The sequence below is a fragment of the Sparus aurata genome, chromosome 1 (assembly GCF_900880675.1).
Source record: "Sparus aurata chromosome 1, fSpaAur1.1, whole genome shotgun sequence".
NCBI classification, from domain to species: Eukaryota; Metazoa; Chordata; class Actinopteri; order Spariformes; family Sparidae; genus Sparus; species Sparus aurata.
Window position 1 is genome coordinate 15,067,731 of NC_044187.1, and position 20,870 is coordinate 15,088,600.

The 20,870-nt window shown below is 40.1% G+C and overlaps 2 protein-coding genes across 4 annotated transcripts in view; one reads left to right on the plus strand and one right to left on the minus strand.

Moving 5' to 3' along the window:
- The window catches only part of coro2aa (coronin 2Aa), a 42,298-nt gene extending 30,991 nt beyond the window's left edge, over nucleotides 1–11,307 (plus strand). For both annotated transcript variants that reach the window (XM_030414984.1, XM_030414994.1), the window contains exons 6-12: nucleotides 596–712; nucleotides 2,131–2,235; nucleotides 2,340–2,436; nucleotides 3,919–4,031; nucleotides 4,160–4,250; nucleotides 4,558–4,817; nucleotides 5,857–11,307. In XM_030414984.1, coding sequence (XP_030270844.1) covers nucleotides 596–712; nucleotides 2,131–2,235; nucleotides 2,340–2,436; nucleotides 3,919–4,031; nucleotides 4,160–4,250; nucleotides 4,558–4,817; nucleotides 5,857–5,997 — 924 coding nt within the window. In that variant the 3' untranslated portion in view covers nucleotides 5,998–11,307. The remainder of the gene's footprint in view (nucleotides 1–595; nucleotides 713–2,130; nucleotides 2,236–2,339; nucleotides 2,437–3,918; nucleotides 4,032–4,159; nucleotides 4,251–4,557; nucleotides 4,818–5,856) is intronic.
- Nucleotides 11,308–13,044: 1,737 nt separating this feature from the next.
- On the minus strand, nucleotides 13,045–20,604 carry anp32b (acidic (leucine-rich) nuclear phosphoprotein 32 family, member B). 2 transcript variants are annotated; one of them, XM_030415006.1, is made up of 7 exons: nucleotides 20,262–20,600; nucleotides 17,611–17,760; nucleotides 17,393–17,515; nucleotides 15,669–15,861; nucleotides 15,334–15,458; nucleotides 15,163–15,229; nucleotides 13,045–13,662 (listed from the first exon to the last, which is right to left on the minus strand). In XM_030415006.1, the coding sequence occupies exons 1-7, from the start codon at nucleotides 20,313–20,315 to the stop codon at nucleotides 13,580–13,582; spliced, it is 795 nt and encodes a 264-aa protein (XP_030270866.1). In that variant the 5' UTR covers nucleotides 20,316–20,600; the 3' UTR covers nucleotides 13,045–13,579. The 2 variants fall into 2 exon arrangements, with proteins under 2 accessions (XP_030270866.1, XP_030270874.1); XM_030415014.1 differs by having other exon boundaries at nucleotides 13,454–13,659; nucleotides 20,262–20,604.
- Between the last annotated feature and the right edge of the window lie 266 nt (nucleotides 20,605–20,870).

A 20,870-nucleotide genomic window follows, 5' to 3' on the forward strand; every position in this document is an offset into this window, starting at 1 on the left:
TGCATTTTCTTTGATGTTTTCTCTTGTATTTAGCATTTCATGAGATGCGCTCTTCACAAAAGACCCTCATTTACTTAAATCTGTAACGAACAATGTCGTGTTCTTGAGCTGGGAACAACGTCTGGATGTGTGTGGACGTTAAATCAGGGTGAAAAATCAGTTAAACTAACATGTTCCCTTTTTTCTCAAATCCAAAGATTTCCCAGTGAAAAGTCTTTAGTGTGTCTCTTAGTGTTCAGCAGCTTCCCAGCCAGTCTTACGTAAGTTGGAGTTCCCTGCTCCTTTTATCCTTCCCGGCTCAGGCACTCATCCAGCACCACACAGCCAAAACTGACACCTCTGGCCCGAGCTGGCCCACAGCATAACTCCTCAGACCTCTGGGTCAACGGCCACCGACTCACACGCCTTAAATCAGTCTGCTCTCACTACCTTCACCTGCCAAACGAGGGTATATGGAACATTACATCACAGTGATGTAGTGTTGAGCAGTCATCTTCAGCTTTTTCCATTATTTTCTAAGTCTTATGGAGTGCGTACAAAGTGTTTAGTAAAGTTTGCTTCATGCCTTGTTTTGATGTATGTTGTGTGTTTGCAGGAAGCCAACAACAAGACGCACAAAGCCAGTAAGGTGCTGATCCTGGGAAACATGAAGATGCTCCTCACGACGGGCACCTCGCGTTGGAACGATCGACAGATCGCTCTGTGGGATCAGGTGAGAACACAACAGCTGAGAGCAAAGCTTCACTCAGGAGCTTCCTCTGTGCTTTCATCCACATTTCACGTCTTCGTGAATGGAGCGAGATCGGGTGTTAAAAAAAGCAAAGTTCTGTCACGTGATGACGCCTTCAGTCACTTGTCCTCAGGTGACTGAAGTGTGACACGCTCAGGTCACGTGATGACACCTGAACCGGCTCCATTCATCGAAGAAGACCACGAGATCAGTCAGCAGAAGCTCTCGTTTGAGTTTAGATCATTTGCTCACATGTGCTGTTCTGTTGTGGTCGCCTCATGTTTCTTTATTGTGAGAGAAGGTGTGTCACAAAGGGAAAACGGTTGAATGTCTTATTAAGTCACGAAATTTCACATTTACAGAGAGGTATTTTCATTTTCACTTAGTCTACTAATTGTTTTCTCAGTGAATCAGTTGACCATTTTGTCAATTAAATGTCAGCTAATTGTGAAAAATTGCCTGTTGTAATTTCCCACAGCTGATGATGATTCAAATGATTCAAATTCCTATTTGTCATTCGAACAGCAATTAAAAGTTTCAGTTTCCCTTTGTGCAGATGTTCAGATCAACCAGCATCCTAATAATCAACTAAACGATTCTTCTTTAAGCGAAAATGTAAAACGTGCTGGTTCATGCTCCTTGAATGTGAGGTGTTGCTGCTTTTCTTCGTCATTCCTAAAAATGAAGAGTCTTCCAGTTTTGGACTGTTGGTCGGACAAAAAGTAGACGTCACCTTGGGCTGTGGGAAATGATTCACAATGTTTATAGACCCAAAGATGAATCGATTAATCGTTAATGAAAACTGTCATTAGTTGCAGCCCTTATTAACGATAATAATACAAGTTAAATAATGGATGAGACGTCACCAGCAGAACATTTTAGAATGAATAAACAGAGAAATGGCGTTTAGAAACTCCTCAGTTCGTCTGTTTTCGCTCCAAATGTCCTCATGTGAGAATCAAACACTTTTACTGTAGGAATAACAAAATAAAAGCGTGTAGTAAACAGAAGCTCATCCCCTCCTGATGTGTTCTGTCATGGTGTGAAGAGTTCTCACTCTCACACACGCAACTCTGCCATCTAGTGGACAGAGTGATGGACAAGTGAAACCACCCACAGTAATCCTGAAGACCTCACAGTGTTAAAGTGGAACCAGAGGTTCTCCTTCATTGATTGTGTCTGTACCTATGATAGCCTGTGATAACGGTCGGTGTGACAGGCCGATGTGTTGCGATGTGAGAGCGCGTCGTGTCTGGGAGATTATGGCCAGAGTGCGGATTAGGGATTGAGTGCTCAGTTTTTGTTTTTTTTAATTCGGAGACTGGATTTTGATATCAGGGATTTTTTCTGTGCATGCTGCTGCTTACGTGTTGTTGTCTGAATTTTTTTTTTTTTTGTAGGACGATCTGTCTGTGTCTTTGTTACAAGAAAACCTTGATGGTTCGTCAGGAAACCTTTTTCCCTTCTATGACCCCGACACGCACATGCTCTACATCGCCGGGAAGGTGGGTCTTTTAAAAGCAACCAAAAAAAAGGGTCTGCACATTCAAAACACAAAATACCTATGGACATAAGATTGTTACAAAGACTTGTCTTTCCTCTCTATCAGGGCGACGGGAATATAAGGTACTATGAGATCAGCTCAGAAAAACCGTACATCCACTACCTGACAGAGTACCGCTCAAACCTACCTCAGAAGGGAATGGGTAAGAAACACACACTTCCACATTCTGATACTAAATTTGTTTTCTTGAATCAAACTCTTGGAAACTGTTAGTTAGAACTTCCCAGATGAGTCCGGTCGCGTAAGATGTAGCACGACCTGGATGACTGAGAACCTTCATCAACAAACTCTTCTTTTAACTGTCTCCTTACTTGAATGTGTGAAACATTAGCCGGTCGATCTTTCTCAAAGCTCTGCCTTCCTACTGGGCGTACTGACACTCCTGCACCTGTAAGCAAAGCTGCCGTGCAAATAAGCATGCACTATTTGAATATCCAAACCAGGTGATCACACAGATCATGTGAAGTGACGGTCTGCAGACTGACACACATGCTGTAGACTTTTAACTCGAGAGGATACTGTCGGACGGAAGGTGTTTTAGAAACTAGTCTCAGATGAATTATTTATGGAACGGAACAGCAGCAGTGAAGGCAGAATTCCAACTAATCCTCCACTGTTTTCTTTTTTTTTTTTTTTTTAAAGAATAGAGATGCTGCTTGTCAAGCTCTGAACGTTTACACTTCTCCACTCCCTTGTGCATGTGTGTGACAGTCGTGTGTTGTTTCCAGTTAGCGTTTGATCAAAGATAGCGGATGGTGGAGTGTTGTTCTGAGAAGTTCATTAGACTACCTAAGGAGGCACAGTGCTGGAACATCTCATCCCTCATTTTCGTGACATCTACTTTATATATTATATTGGTTATTTTTGTTCTCAGGAAATCTTTGTTATATCAGATGAATAACACCTATTAAGTCATTGGTAAAAACAGACATTACAGTCAATTCTGCAGATTTCAATTCTGGAAAAGAATGTGAAGAAATCCACATGTCATATATGTGTTGATTGAAAAGACTCAATTACAACAAGGACTTTAAAACTAATCAACTGAGTATACAACTGAAACTTTAAAAAATACGGTATCCAATCTTCAGAGAAGTCTTGCAGTCCAAAGGTGTAATAAAACCTATAAAGAGTCATGTCCAAATTCATTGCTAGGATCTAATGAGCAAAACAGCCCATTTATTTGATTTTAGGTTGGTGTTTAAAAAGCCTTTAATTTCCTGCACATTAGTGCTGCACGATCAGTCAATTTTTTTTATGATTTTGGTCTTTATATGGCTTTATTAATAGTACAGTTGAAGATACGACAGGAAACAGGATGAGAGAGAGAGGGGGAGTGACACGCAGCAAAGGGCCCCAGGCCCGGACTCAAACCCAGGCCACTGCAGTGAGGACAAAGCCTCTGTACATGGGACGCCCGCTCTACCAACTGAGCTAAACGGCGCCCCGCAGCTGCCATTTTTGACAAATCTGTATTAAAGTGTATGACAGCTTGTTTTTTAGTTGTAAGAAGTTGGGAGGAGACGTTAAAAGAATTTATTGCGGATCGAGATAAAAGACACAATTTCTTTGTGTTTCCTGTGTATCAGAGTAAAACTGTCTCGGTCTGTGTGTTTTGCGCCAGGTGTGATGCCAAAGAGGGGGCTGGATGTGAGCTCCTGTGAGGTGTTCAGGTTCTACAAACTGGTGACAATCAAGAGTCTCATCGAGCCTCTTTCCATGATCGTACCCCGCCGGGTGAGAGCACTTGGACTCACACAAACCTCAAACATCAGGGGATATGAACCAAAAGCTTAATAGATGATTTCTGATTTGTTGTGCTTACTGCACGTCTGTCTGAATGTACTGTGTTTGTGTTTTTCCAGTCGGAGTCGTACCAAGAAGACATCTATCCAATGACAGCTGGAAACCGGCCTGCTTTGACTGCAGAGGAGTGGCTCAGTGGCATCGATAAAGGTCAGAGTTAGTGTGTGTGTATGTGTGTGTGTGTGTGTGTGTGTGTGTGTGTGTGACATTTGAAAAAGATGGTGAGGTGTTGGGAGATTTATAGCGTTCCTCTTATTGTGAAAGGCTGGAGGTGAACTACTCCAAATTCAAAATCAGGATGAAATTATACCTAAAAACAAAACAAAAAAAACTACACAATTAGAAATAATTCTGGGTGATTATGGGTGAAATTGAGATGATGACCACTCTTGGTTTGACTGATTTGAACTATTTTGTAATCTGTCGCGTAGTTCAATTTCTAACTTCTGTCTTCCAGGCCCTGTGCTGATGTCACTGAAGCCTGGAAGTCAAGTAGCAGAGTCGTATTCAGAGATGAACAAGGAGAGGGGGAACCTGCTGGACAGCCGCAGGTCTCAGAGCAGACCGGGCATGCAACAGCTGGCGTACATTCAGGACCAACTGGGAACCAAAGACGGCAAGGAGGACGGCAGCCGCACAGCGGACGACAGGAGTCGGACACCCATCAGCAACGGAGAGGACCTCGCACTTTGCTCTCCGCCACGGACAGAGAACGAGGTACAGACTGATTTATTGTAATTTCTCGAGTTTATACCCTTTTATATCTGTGACTGAATGATTGGGATTCTTCAGAAAGATTTTTTTTTTCCCCACATGCATTTGAAAGTAATGACATTGTTATTTATTTACAGCCTGGTTGATTAAACATGATGAAACTTTCCAAGTCAAACAGAAGAATATGAAATGTGGAGTCATTTTCTGTATTATTAATGCACTAACCCTGAAAATTGGGATAAAAACTTTTTTCACTTCCTCTAACCACAAAATTAAGATTAAAAACAAAAGTAGAGCATGACAAGACTTTGACAGAATTGGCATCTTTTTATTAAAATGATAAAAAGGGGTCCTGAGTGGATGTGTACATCCAAAACAATCTTCACATATCAGAAGATTAGGGCAGATTCAGATTCAGTCAGACAACTTTATTAATCCCACCAGAGGCAATTTATAACTGCTCGCCTTACTAATAATACAACATAGAGTAAGATGTAGACATAAAGATAGATGAGTAATATAAGAGTTAAATACAAGAAAATAAGATAAAATATGCCAAGGAGTTTGGTGGAATAAAGGAATCTGTCATAAACAGAATATGTTAATAGTTTGATCATCAATTAATGGAATAGAAATGACAAAAACAATCAAATCAATTAAAAACGTATCGCAGCGGGAGTAAAAGATTTTGAGTTGCGCTCAGTTTTACCAGCAGGTTAAATACACAACACCGCCGCCCAGAAAGTGGAACCACACAGTCACTAAGCCCTCAAGGAGCCTAATTGTGTGGTTCATTTACAGATGAGTTTCTGTTCAGCAAACGTGAGAAACTGATCAAAACTTAACACATTACATTTTTTAAGAACATATTAATGTTTGATCTTTAACAGCTAATTATCATCAGAAGACTAAATCATATTAAAGCTTAAAAGCAGGGGATGACAAAACCAGCATGTCTGTGTCAAAGGGCGTCTCCCCCATCTCTAATTGATATGACACCCTTGATGTACTCCAATATATTGTGTGTGTGTTTCGTCCACAGCTGCTTCTGAAGTTCCACAAGCAGCAGGAGGAGATCCGACGGCTGAGGGAGCTCGTCCACCAGAGGGACGTGCGCGTCAAACAGCTGGAGCTGGAGATAAAGAACATCAAAAACTCCCAGGCTCAGAGCTCTGACTTCTGACTTTAAGACTTGTGGAGTCGCCGCTCACCTCCTCACGCGGGAACACATGCATTACTGTACAAACCCCCCCATTTTCAAATCGCTACACTCGTCTTCGTGTCAGCTCTTATCCTTTTAATAAGCCTGGGGAATTCACTGCACAGGGGTGACTTTTAAACCTCAACTTTACGTTTGCATTCACTCTTGTCGTTCTTGTCTGTCCCACGCAAAGGTGCACATTACTCTTTTCTTCATGTACATACACTCAAACACTCAGTCCAGCCCACCTGTGACATGTTTTCAAAACTCTTTGCACCTGTCGAACTTCACCACCTTTTTTCTTTTTGTACGCTTTCGCAGCTATGCAATTCCATTGTAATTTTTAGCTTTTTTTTTAATTCTCTTTTTAGCCGAGAGATAAAAAAAAAAAAAAAGGATGTCTGTGCCTGTCTCGAGTGAGTGATGTCTGCGTGTTGACCGAGAGTTGTTGCAGGGGAGGCGCAGACATCCTGTGTGATTGTGAGATAACGCTGAATTTATTTTCTAGGCTTGGTGATTGTTGTTTCCCCCTCCCCCCCCTCCCAATATTTAAACTACTGTAAGTGGAGATGCCTGTGGTGTTTTTAATGTACGCGTGCTTGAATGGGTATGATCGAAAATGATAAATATCATGATCCCCGCTGTGTTTTTTTTTTTTTTGGTTTTTGTTTTTACGGTTCTATTCAGCGTTATTCATTTGTTTTTATTTTTGAATGACTGGAAAATTGGTGGGAATCAATCAGCTTGACAGCAGCTAATGTGTAAGCCAACTCTGTACCTGGTGCCGTGTGGCATTCTTTTGATCTTGATTTTTATATTTATTTTTGAAAAAAAATACACTCAAGAAAAATACCATTAAATCAAGTACTTGAATTGGTGATACAGCTCGCGAACGACATAAAAACAGCATATTTGGTTGTTTTTTTCCAGTGTGGACTCACTGTGATGAACTGATATAAAGCCATTGTAGAGCCGGAGTCCGGCTCATCTGCAGGGTGAGCTTGTGATCCACTAGCTTTCAGCTGTGTGTGTGTTTTCCTTAACAGGGTGTCTTATTTCTCTCTGAAACACATTCATATTTTTGATGTGCGACTGTAGTGGAGAGGAGGATTTGAACACCTCAGATCTCTTAATGAGCGACAGTATGAGTCAGGTTGACAGATATGGTGAGGACAGTAGTTGGCCACATGTTTAATCCTGTTGCAGCGCTCCCTTCCAGTTGCTCTGATGATTTATTTGTCGATTGTTTAATTAATTGGATTAGACACAGACTTTGCTGTCTGAATTAATCATCTATTAAACAGTTTCCTGGCATCTGTATAAGAAAAATTATTACTAAGATGATATAAAATAAGATACAAATGACTGTATTGTTTTCATATTGCCCCGCTCCTCCTGTGGTTGTTGAGTTCTAACAAAAAATAATTTGAAAGAACATTTTCTTACCTTGAAAACGATCTCTACTCAGGGTCCCTTGAGCTGCTTCTACAGTCAAGATTTAACTGTTAAGCTTAGCTTTAAAGGTCCAGTGTGTAGGATTGATGAGTATAAATGGAGTATAATTGTGTTTAAATACATGTATAATCCCCCCGAAACTTAGAATCACCGCGTTTCCGTCGCTTTAGAACAGGTGACACGACCCTATTGAGACTGAGCAACCTCATCGATAGAGAGTAATATGGAGGGAGACTTGTTTTTGTAACTTATGTAGGTTCTCCAAAAGTCAACTGATTGTGGAGGGCGTTGTTCTCTCAGACCGATAAATAGGTGAAAGTAGAAAATGCTAAAATGGGTCGCCAAATGTTCAAGTTTCACACACTTATACTTAAAACGTTAAAACTCCAGGACATGGACGAGTTGCAGTCGGTGTTTGTGATGAAGAGGCACTAAGTTAAGACTGTTTGCTTTTTTATCATATCAAATTATACAGTAATATCATGATATCATGTCACCACAATGCAGTGATTGGATAGAGAATTAATGCAATTTACCATTTTAGGGGGAGTTTTGTATTCTACCGTAAGAAAGATATTGCGATGCATCATTAGATGTTACAGATGAATCGCTGTAACACGATACTAATGTTAACGTGGACGACATAATGTGAATTACTATGAAATTCCCACCCCTAGTTTTTTCACAGTAGTCCAGAACCAAACACTGGCTCTAGCGAGGGCCTTTCATGGTTATTGCATTTTTCAATGGCCACCTTAGGAGAGAGCAAGAGGAGGGGTGTAACTGCTTGATGCCACTTAATCCTACAAACTGGACCTTAACGCCAACAGGCATGAGAAGAACAAGTACAGATATGTGGATATATGCTTTCTAAAGGATGGACAGAGACTTCCTGTGTGATGTTTGAGCTTTGTAAAGAACCCCCCCGTGTGGAATAACGTAGTCTGGACGAGGCTAGTGGAACAGAAGTGAACTCAACAGGAGGCAAGTCTTCATCTCTAATTATGAACGTCTTACTTACATGTGACAGGGAACTCATTCATGTTTTGTTAGTTTTTAAATGCTAAGCTATGATGATCAACCTCAAAGACTTAACTGTAAAATGTACACACATTTACTCTGAGCAGATGGTGAAGGCCATCCTTCATGATACATAAAAAAGTGTTTTCCCTCAGGGAACTCTTGAATGGCATTCCTAATTTTTGCCACGATGCAGTCGGGACAGTCGACTTTGACCGAGAGAAAGCGTTCCCTTGTCTGTCATCTCCACGCTGAGACTGACAGGTCTCTGGTTGGCATGTAAATATGCATAGATGTCACAGAACCGCTTGCAGATGTTAGGCAACACAGACAATATTTGTTGAACCGAAGATAATCAGTGGGATACAATACAACAAACCCTGCATGCTTGTATCTACAGTATATAGTCACAGGCACAAGCTCCATGATGATTTTCTAGATTTGGCTCACATTTCATGGCCACTTTTCAAAGAAGTAACACGTGGAAACTGCCACACTAACCCACACACATACAGATACACTGGCCTCAATACAATTGTGAACCTTTTGACCTCTGTCAGGACGGTTCTAGCACAGCCTCATCTCTGGCTGACTTTTGTCCTCTAACCACTGACCGCTTTCGGTGGACAAGTCTCAGCACGTCGCCACAATGTTCTGCGGTTGTAACAGAGTCGGCCAGCGGACGTTCTCAAGGGCTGATTTGGCTGCTTGTTCACATCACAACAGTTTAAAGGTGCAAAATTCAAAAATTTAGAGAAATGATCAACAGAATGTGAAGAAATAACAATTTTGATGTTACGAAGTCTACGCAGTTGGAGATTTCTACTGAAGTTAGCATGCTAACCAATTAGCCCCGTCATGTCCCTGTCCAAAGTTCCTGTGCAAACGGCATAAACACCAACACCTCCCTTGACTGCTAGCTGCACAGCTAACTGACATAACTAGCTAACGACAGCTACAGTTAGCAGCAGTAAGAACTTACTTTATTGATATATTGCACCGCATTTGTTGAATTTGACAAGTGGTCAAATCTTACATACAGCACCTTTTAAGGTGACAGATTGTACCACGGAGCCATTCCAACTAGCTTAATCGTGTCCATGTTTCCCAAAGAATGTCTTCAAATTGGCTTTATTTTATTTTTAGTTATACTTGTGACTAAAGTGAGAAAATATTGTTGAAGTGTCTGCTTACATTAGCTGTGGAATTCACTGTTTCATGCAGTTGATGCCACACATAAATACTGCATATCTCCACATAAATAACAATAGCAGCCGCCATCTTTGAGCCCATTTCCTTAGCACTATTTCATAGTGACTGAACAACAGCAGAATTTGTGATCTGTTCTCATTCTCGTTACTGTTACCGCATATTACCTCTGATGGAACCCCAGAACTTTAATATAAAAGGAGACGTATTATGCTTTTTTGTTATTTTCCCCTTTCCTTTGATGTGTTTTATAGGTTCTTATCCATGTAAAGGTCTTTAAATTTGAAAAAGTCTGTGCCAACGGGAGCTCCTCTCAGCTCCTGAAGTGCCTGAAATGCCTCATCAGTAGTCCCGCATTTAATTCCGTGACTTCTTGACATCACCATGTCACACGTTTGCATAATTTATGCCTATTTTTTTTTCAGTAGAAGGGAAGAATGCTGTAAAGACAGCACAGCCAATGTGAAGTCACGGTGACCGGTGCTGGCTCAGGCGTATGTGAGCTGACTAATCAGAGCAGACTGGGTATTTGGGAGGAGGGGGGCCTTAAAGAGACAGGAGCTAAAACAGAGTGTCTCTTCAGCACTGGACAGTATGAGAAAACAAATGTAAACCTATTCTAGCAGTTACCCAAAATAAAATTATAAACCTGAAAAAGAGCATAATATGTCTCCTTTGAATAAAATAAAAACATCACAAGATAAAACAGTCAAATTAATGCATTGTGATATTATATACATTTACCAATGATGTGTGTCTAAGATATTATTACAACTCAGCTCATTATTATGAAATGTTACTTCACCAATCATTTTCATAACTGAGTTCTTTTGTGATGTCACCTGAGTTAATTCAACTCAGGCTTGGGGATAACGCGATGGAAAATATGTGGAATTTGAAACAAATGGCGTTTACTAGTTAACAAAAAGATGTCATTGAATGCAGCATTTTATAGCTTGACCCACTCTACGGACCAAAAATGAGGATGTTGTAATCCCTGACCAGCTTCATTTATGTGCAATACTAAATTGCTGGAATATCCCTTTAACTTGATGAATGATTGTATTTGATTCAATATGTGTGGTTTTTGGTGAAATTACACTATTTCAAAGCTACGATATGACATACAAAAATCATGACTTTACTGCCATCTAGATCAATAAATACCCACTCATATTATTGGATATTTGTGGTTTACCACCTTGTAAACTTGTGCAAATGCAGCATAGTTTCAGTATACTTGATTATTAACAATAACCAGAATGGAGTTGAAAAGGCAAGTTCTTTCTTCATAAATATTTTTCTTGCTGATTCTCCTGAGTTTTCTTCTAAATGAATCATCACAGCTTTGTGGTACACTGATGATTGCCTTGCTGTTCTAAAACTTGTAATAGATGATCATCATTCTGTTGCTCTTTTATGAATGTGGCCAAGTCCTCAGAAAGAAAAAAAAACTCCTCAACAAGCCAAATGAGAACGTTATCGATCCATTCCAGAGACCTCTCGGTATTAAAGCATGCACATTTCTTACATTACACTGGAGCAATAATGTTGCTGCGGACTCAGCTGTAGCATTCACTGTCTGATCTAATAAAGCATTTCATTAAAGGGTTGTTGCTGGGTTCATGTGAGCCTCACTGTGCCTGCATTTTAATGCAATTATTGTGATGTCTTTAAATTGTTCAATGCTTCTAAGTGACAACTAAAAAAGAAAAAAAAGCTTTTCTCTAAATAGTGCAAAAAATATATTCATCACATGAAATAGAATTAAACTTTTCTGAGAAATCCATTTGTCTCTTCTCTAATAGAGCAGAATATTGCCCTGCCTAAAACAATAAATTGAAGTAAAAAGCATTTTAACTCAATTGCACAAACACATTAATATTTGAGCAGAGGTTTCTGTGCTGCTTGCAGGTCCTATATATCTTCCTCAGTTAACGCTTGACTGTTTTGAGTGTCTGAAGCTGCAACATGTGGAACGGCTGACATTTTTCATCTGCACACGATCGGCTGGCTTGTGTTTAAAATTCAAACATGTGCTCTAAAGGGAGCAGCAGCAGCCACAAACTGCTTTAAAAACACATTATTGTTCTTCAAAAGCACAGTAATGCACTTTGGTTGCCATTGTTGGCCTTAATATAAAAAAAAAGGCGTTTCAGACTCTCTGAGTAACATTACCGCGTCCGTAGAGTGAAAAATGACATTTTGTTACAGAACGTATTGTTCACTGAAGGCTGCTCCAGCATTAAAGCAATAGTTCACTAAATGTAAAAATGTAAATTCAGTCATTACGTACTCACCCCCATGCTGATGGAAAGTCGGGTGACGTTTTGTAGTCCACAAAATATTTCTGGAGCATTGCAGCGTTCTTCTCTGTCACTTAAACCTTTTCTAAGCTTGTGCATTTCAGACTGGGTGCACCCTAATGTTTTTAGCTTAGGTTGCAGTGAAGGTTTCTGTTTTAAAAAACATTTTAATATCAGTGTGGGATGTCAGGGCTTCTAAAGACTTGGATTAAACCTTGCCAGCTGTTGGGTTGTTTTTGACATCTTAAAACAGGTTTCAGAACTACGTAGCTTCACCCACCTCTCTATCAGCACGGGGATTAGTAGATAATGCCTATTCTCAACTTCACCTTTAATCTTACTGTAATGGGGAAAGCTCTGTAAGGATAGGTCTGAAAACAATTACTCACAGGCTCATAGGTGTATTCAAAGTTAGTGATCACTGTAAATAACCTGATCTCCATCACCATCCCCCCCCTCTCATCAAAAAGTCACAAAATGGAGGTTGACTGTTTGACAAGTTAGAAAAGACAAAAACAGATATTGTATTTTTGCCTTTTTTCCCCCCTCTTCCCCAACACTTTTTACACGCTTTCCTCTGCGGCCCTATAAAAGTTAGTCACATGAAAAAAACAGTAAAGATTTGACTGTTCACAGCTCATAGACATGAAGCCAACACATAAAGTGGCTGGGAACCACAACTGTGCTCATTTTTCCTGTCCATGATGGCTGCCAAGTGATCCCTTGACGGTGGACAATGTCCACAATCGATAAAAAAGTAAGAACAAGTAAAAATACATTGAACACATCACATAAAAAAAAAAAATAAACCCATTTTTAAAGCCTTTTCTGTGGCCACTACAGTGACCAGCATGATGAGAGCATAACAGCAGGGGTCGACTAGAGAAAGGGACCATATGGCCGCCATTTCATCCCTTTTTTGTAAATTTTTGGGTCACCAGAAAAGCAAGGCCCAATGAGAGAAAAGCACAAAATGTTAACATTTTATTTACAAAGTTGTTTTTTTTGTCATACAGAAAGTAAAAATGTAGCTACAACCTTGATTTGTGCAACAGGCGGCCACACTAAAAATCATGGCTCGCTGGTTGCACAGCTGCTATAGCAATAATTTTATTGGGAAAAATAAGGAACAGAAATAAAAATAAAAGACAAAAAATGAGAAATAATAAACCAAACAACAAAAAATAATTCTTCCAACAAAATATTAAAAGCACAGACCCAAAACTAGATACCAGTCCCAAAGTCCTCACACGGGAATACATAAAGAGGGATCGACAGTGAAATTGTGGAATGCTGAGTGCTGGGCTGCCTGAGAACCTCGGGGCCGTGGGGTAGGTGAGGTGGAGGGTGTTGGGTGGCTCTCAGTTCCATGGGGTGGGGGGAGAAAAAAAGAGGGAGGGCAGCTCCACTTGGCCCACCCATCCGGTACAGTCTTGCCCCATAAAAAGAGCTCAGAGCTGGGGGGGGGGGGGGGGGAGTAGACGTGGATTACAAAGCGAGTCGTAGGAGGGCGGACGTTCGGGTTTGTGGGGGAGGAAGGGTAACTCGGTAGGCTCTCGTTTTCAGTTTTGCTCTTAATCGTCGTCTTCATCATCATCGTCATCATCGTCATCCTCTGGGTCTCGCTTTCTCTTCTCGCCTTTGCCAGCTTCTGCTTCTGGGGGCAAAGAGGAAATCTGTGTCATGTGGTGTGTCAGAGCTGCCAAGACGACAAAACTTCAATTTAAGCAAAACGGTGAATATAAAAAAGGAATATTCCATCTGCAGGCATCAAAACAACCCAACTCATCCGAGCCCGCGAGTCATGTCAGAATCACAATATGCAAGATTCTATATATAGTATAGTCTTTATGCCTAACATTTCTTAGAAATAACTCAGCTGTTTAACATTAATTTAGTGTTTATCTACTTAAAATCACTTACACCCCCTAGTTCTCATGCTTTAATTATTTCAGAGAAAGAAAAACTGTATCTATGTGTATTCATGAACACATTTTAAAAGAAAAATAACTAATGGTGTGTGTATGATTCACCAATGAACATACACAAGGGGAGGAGGGAGAAGAACAACTGCAGCACACTGATGTAAAAAAAAACAACAATGCAATATGCAATACAGGGGCTCAGATAGGAGGGAAAAGTCTACAAAGTTGTAAAACATCAAATCTCATTGGAGCTATGGACAATTAAATCATCCACGTCGGCTCACTACATCTAGATGGTGCTATGAGGCGCCCTGGCTAAGAATGGCTGCTCTAGTGTAATCTCAGGAAGTGTGGGCAGTGTTTAAGAATGGAGACTATCATGTTTTGCTGCCCCTACATGTTATAATGTTACATGATCAGCAGCTCAAAATAAACAGTGTCAGATATGCATCTGACAGTATTGACATTTTTTTAGGATTTAACCGGCCCTTCTCTCCAATTTTACACTCCAAGCATGTCAACTTTAATATTCTTATTTCATTTTTGACTTGTAGCTGATCGAGTACAATTATTCCATTCCAGCTATCTTATTAATAGTCAATAATGTAATCAGTGTAGCAGGCACTTGATAAGTCCCTGTGAACTTTTTTAACTCTCCTGCATGAAGCTTCCTCTGTAAACAAAGCCACCACCAGGTGTCATATTATTCCTGATATCGAGTTTGTATTACCAAGTTCACCATGACACCATGTACTCAACTCTATGTACACAATTTACTAATCTCTGCAGCTTGTGTACAAATAAATGTTAAATCTAAAGGCCACTATACCTTCTACGTCATCCTGCCTTGACATTAATGGCAAAACTGCTTTGTGTCCAACTGCAGTTTTAGTACATTTGACTACTGACCTTTGACCATCCACAAACATTACTATGTAATAACACAAGGGCAGTATGATAGTATGTACAGTATAAAATCTTTTTTGCACTGTCACTCTTAATATGTATGAATACCCACAAACAGGAATATGATTTATATGATTTTGGACTTAAATTTTGAGTGGTAACTACACAAAATACTTTTTTGAGTTGGTAAAATGTATTTTCATTCATTTGGTTTGCCATCAATGCCTTTCTCTACTTCTATGTTGAAGTATGTTTGTTTTTACGTTTTTTATGTGATTTCGATACGTGAAGGGACATTTAAAAACGAAAACGGAAATGTTACATACCGTCGTCGTCATCATCGTCATCGTCGTCCTCTTCATCCACTTCCCCATCCTGACCGAAGTCTTCCTCCTTGGTCAACAAGAATTTACAAGTTAAATCAGAAACGATTCATCTGAGCAACTTGTACAAAATGTTCATCCAAATAATCTCCGTCAAGCCTTTATCTTTGTTACCTCGTCTTCTCCGCTGACCTCGTCGTCATCCTCTTCTCCTTCTACCTCCTCTTCATCTTCCTCATCATCCTCTTCCTCATCGAAGTCCTCCTCCTCTCCGTCCTCGTCTTCCTCCTCCTCTCCCTCTGCAATACAAAAAACCCCAACAACGATCGGTAAACCACAAACTACTTATAAACTTTATTTTTAAAGAGAGAGAAAGACAACAATTTCAATTGTGTTGAATCAAAGACCAGGCAGGCAGCCGTCATGAGGGCAGCTATTGTGGATTTAAGGATAGCGTTACAGCAGCAAGACCAGGAAGCCATCTGTGAGATACTGGGAGAACTTCTTACCTTCATCTTCATCATCATCTACACCGTCTCCGTCCACCTCTCCGTCAGAGTCAGAGGCTTCCCTGTCCTCCATGTCATAACCATCCAGGTAGGTGAGCTGGGGCAACAGCTTGAACACGCTCTCTCTGTAGTCGTTCAGATTTGTCACTTCACAGTTGAACAGGTCCAAACTCTTCAGGTTATCCAGCTTTTTCTGTTGATCAGATCAGGTAATCATCAATTAATCTGCTGATTATTTTCACAATTAATCTTTCAATCAAAAAAATTTCCCAGTGCACAAAGTGACACCTTCAAATTGTATCTTTTGTCTGACCACCAACCAAAACCCAAAGATCATCATAAATGACAATGAAAGCAGAAACTCCATACAAACAAGAAATTGGAACCAGCAAATATGTAACATTATTGCTTGAAAAAATTAATTATATGATTAATCGGTTATCAAAATAGTTGTTTTTTCCTTTGATCAACTAATTTTTGCAGCTCTGATTGTTTTAAGCTGAGCTACTGGCATGTCTTAAGTTAAGGACACTACACATATACCATTTATCCAGAGTAAGTTATCTCTTTATTATCTCTGGCATTGTACTTCTACAACAACTTTGAGGCAGTATTGGATTAATGATATTTTTCCATCAATGTGATGAACTACTACTATTTGCCTGATAGTTAGTACTCTCTAATACACAAAAATACTTTTGTGTCTGTTGATTTTATCAATAAGGTTTCTAACTAATCCACTAGAAGAATCTTGTATGCAGTTTGCTCAAGTTTTAAAAGACATTTTTGTTCTTATACGAGTTTCAAATAGTTACTTGAAGGAAATGAATGCGAGTGAATATTAATCACGTTATTGATAAAGATGGTTGGTTCCAGGAATAATTCAGTGTAACAACAAATCGTTTGAATTATCGATATCAAAATAAACAGAAAACAGGGCTTTGAATTAAAAATGCATGTGCTGCTTTTAAGCTGCGACTTGACAACAGTTAATAAACTGCAATCAGTCTAGGGATGTTCATGATTAATCATTACTCGATCAATCGTCGTTAAGAGTTTGTATGATGTAAAAATGTATTCGAGACGGGCACAAATACATCAAAACATATTTGGTTACAGATGAAAAAAATCTCGCTTATCAAATATATCAAAATAAAATACAAACTACTGGAATGGGAGAGTGAAGTAAAATACACGTAATTTGTGATTTATAAAATACAAAAGGACATTCTATAAAATCTGATATTTTTACTGATGATTACCCAAATATGGGTTGGATTTTGTTGAACCAGTTGTTGAATGTCGATTAGTCATTATTTGTATTATCTCGGTTATTTTTTAAGGAACTTGGTATTCACTTCATCTGTTCTTTTGACTCCTAAAGGTGCCTCCTATAGATCAAGTCAATGGTAAAACAGTTCTCTAATGGGAAAATGTCCACCATATTTCAGAAATGATCAATGATGAACCAATAATTTATTGTGTCAGCAGAGTATCAATTCAAGAAATGACTACTAATCACATGGACATGAATACAGCTGCATACATAACAACAGTTTGTACGAATATTCAAAGTTCTTTGTCTAATCATAGTAAGGTTTGTAGTAACATCAGATATGACAACACAAAGCACAGTGCATGCAGCATCCTCAGACTAAATATACACATTGTGTAGGCATGAAAATAGTTATGCATGGTGAGCGCACATGTGAGTTGAATCATACCAATGGTTCCAACGTGCTGATGTCTTTCAATTTGTTGCCACTCAGGTTTAGATGTGTGAGGTTGGGTAGTTTCTCTGCTAAAACATCAAGGCCGCCGCTGATTCTGTTGTCACTCAACTCCAGCTGAAAGACGGAAGAGGGAAAACATCATTCCACCTGACACCCCTGTCACATTTCAGCTTTTACATGGAAGTATGGAGGTGAAACATCACATTTACCTTTTTGAGTTTTCCTAGTTTAGGCAGGTTGGAGACTGAGATTAAGCCAACGTTTATCAAACTGAGGAACTCCAGGTTGACGAACTCAGCTGTGAGGCCTTCAATTTTTCCTTCACTTGATCGACAATTGTCAAGGACAAGTTCTCGTACCTGAAATACATATAAAAGAAATATTATACCACCTAAAGTCTCCACTGTTTTGTGCATTGAGTGGAACTACCTCATTATTGATCCGTAATTACAGTTTTACATAAAACAAACAAAATGTTGTATTATAATTATATCTTAAATATTGTAAAAAAAATATTCGACAAACTGTCTTTTACAAAACAAAATTATGTTTATTGGTGTCAACTAAAACATCTTGAAAACAAGCATTGAAACAACACAACCATGGCGTGTTTAATGGGGGTGGGGTGGGTGTAGTTGTTCGGCAAAATGGCCTTTTTTACTTTGTGTAAAATAATCAAAAGGCATTTTGTAGATGCTGTTAAATATTAGAAAAACAAGCCGTCTGAAGGCGGAGTTACTTTCAGTCAGTTAAAGCCAACACTGGTTGCGCAATTCGGTGTTGGACAAAAAAAACGTTGCAAAAAAAGTTGTTGCCAAACGTCAAAGATCACGATTTCTCAAGTAAAACAGCTCAATGGACACCTCGTCTCCGTCTAAAAGCACTTTGAGTCGCTGTGTGCTTCATTTGATCGGCCACGACGGCTAATGAATCGATTCGTTTGGATCGAGGAAGAGCAAAAGCGGCAGCTTCCCATGGCCTGCTGATGCAGTCACTAATGACAAATGCAATGATTTTTGTGAGCTAGCTTGCTACACGCTAGCCATTGCCCCTTTTAAACGCTGCCGTGCAGTAGAGGAGCAGCTACAGAGGTCTGTCTGCCCGCCATTAGCCAACCCAACAGCAACGGAAAGGATTGCGAATACACCCTTAGAAAAGATTTTCTTTTTTCCGTATAACCAGCTTTCATTGGGGAAGTGGAATATTCTTTGTCGTCGAGCGAACGACCGATATTGCCAGTTTGTTACAGGGGTTACTGCATCGTTTTCAGGTCGAAGTGGCGAAGGAAATATATTGAGAACGGAAATTTAGTAAAAACAAAGATGGAGACAGTTCCTTTCTCCCAGAGCTTCAAAGACGACAGAATGACAACATGGCGATTCCTGAGATACAGTATGCAGTTCTCTGAACACTTCATGGCAAAAAAGTGCTGCTTAGAAAGAGTAATTATCGTGACTTACACATAACCTTTGTCATTTTTCGATGTTTTATTAGTTTTATTTCGTGCATGAGTCGAGGGGGAAACGCCGACCGTCGAGTTTTTGGCTGCCCACGCATGAAGCGCGGTGCACCGGATCTCCCGTGTCATTCAGGCAGCAGGCTGGCTCGGTTGATGAAGCCGGCTAACAAATCGATCCGTTTAGTTGCAAAACGATGTCAAGTTTGATGACAACGACGGGAAGAAACGTACGCTGTTGTTTGATGTTTTAAGTTTGCAACCGTGGTGTATAATTTTTTTTGTTGTCTTTGAGCAGTGTAGCGAAGGGGGTAATATGGCGGGAACAAAAATACTAAGTTATGTAGGCTGCTGTCTGATTCTGACTGGGAAATCATCTGACCAGCAGACTTCATTAAATAAGTATGCAATGTTTAGACGGGCAGATGTAACGATATGGATAAGGGGGCTTAACGTCGCTGCTGTACGAAGTGTGCAAGCTATTTTAAGGGGGAATTAACTGCTGCACACTCCCTTTAACAAAAAAACCCCAACAACTTACAAATCGCAACAGCTTTAAACGTGGCTTCAAACAAAGCACCATTACAGGGACAGTTGGCTTTTTTTCGGTGGTGTTGTTTGAGTAGACATCAACCGGCTGAGCTCACGGTGAAATGGTCAAGGTATGGATGACTCGTGAATCAAGTGACTGTTTTTTTTGTTGTCGCTGCTGAATCTGGCCGTTTGATATTAACGTACTCTAACTGAAATTTCAAGACATAACTCGTGATCGGCCCCCGTTTAACTACACGTTTTTTTTTTTGTTTTTTTAAGCAAAACTCTTTTGTTTTGTTTTTCTTGCACGAACGCATCGGAGTTGTAAAAAGAAGCATTTGTAATACCAAAAGAAAAAAAAAAGCGCCCCATTTTAGCAGTTATGCTAGCAGCAAACATGGCTTCCCGAGGACTGTATTAAAATATACCACTATGTGAATGCCAAAACGCGGCGCAGGAGGGAAAAATGTCCTCATCTACCAGCGTAAAAAGAAGTTTACTAATTGTGCTACAACGGTGGAGTCGAGCTGGATCGTGTGTGCACCGCTGACCAAGGAGGCTGCGAAACGGTTAAAGCACTGCAATAATGCCAGCAAGCTGAGGAATCGCCGTTTCAAAGTAACGATTGAATATAGCTTTTCTCGTCTCGTTGCCCCCATACGCCCAATCCCGAGCAGTATAAAGGATTAGGCGTGTTGTGCGAGTGTTTTTTCCGCCCTATTATAAACGAGAAACATAATCTAAAAGCCCATGTGGTCACCATTACGTTAGCCACACAGGTCACTCGGCAAAGCAAAAAAAGTAGCAGGCAGGCTAGCAAAAGGCTAGCCCAGAAAACTAAAGGGCTGGTTTTAAAAAAGCACGACTCACATCAGACGGTGTCCTGTTTCTTAGCTCCAAGTGGATCCTCTTTTTCATGTCCATCTTGCCCTATGAAAGTTAAACTTTTCTCTCTTGGGTTTTGGTGGGATCTTCAGTCCAAAGGCAGAGATGCCCTAATGGAGGGAGAATATAGGACTGTATAATGAACTGAGCCAAACGCTAAGTTAGTCGGAGAGAGGAGAAACCATGGAGGGAAACGGGACTGAAACAAAATATATGCTCAACAGCGCCATCTGCGTCCAGAACCGCCCATCGCCTCCACAAAGGCATTGCAGTCACAAAACATGACGCTGCCCCGAAACGGTGCTATGGTGCAATTTATTTCTGCAAAGGGAACTACTGTACGATGTATTTAGTGAAGACTAGGAGGCTTTCTGTACGTGAAGCCACTGTTATTAAAATAAAAGCGTGCAGAACATGTTTTATTTTTTTATTTTTTTTTTTACAGTTTACCCCCCCCCCCCCCCCCCCCATAAAATAGTACTCAACCAATTGGATGTCGATAAAGTAGGTCATATGGCTTCACTTTGTTTATCTGCTTAACTTAATAAAGTTTCATACTTTTTAAAAACGTGCCCATGTTTGACGACGCATTGG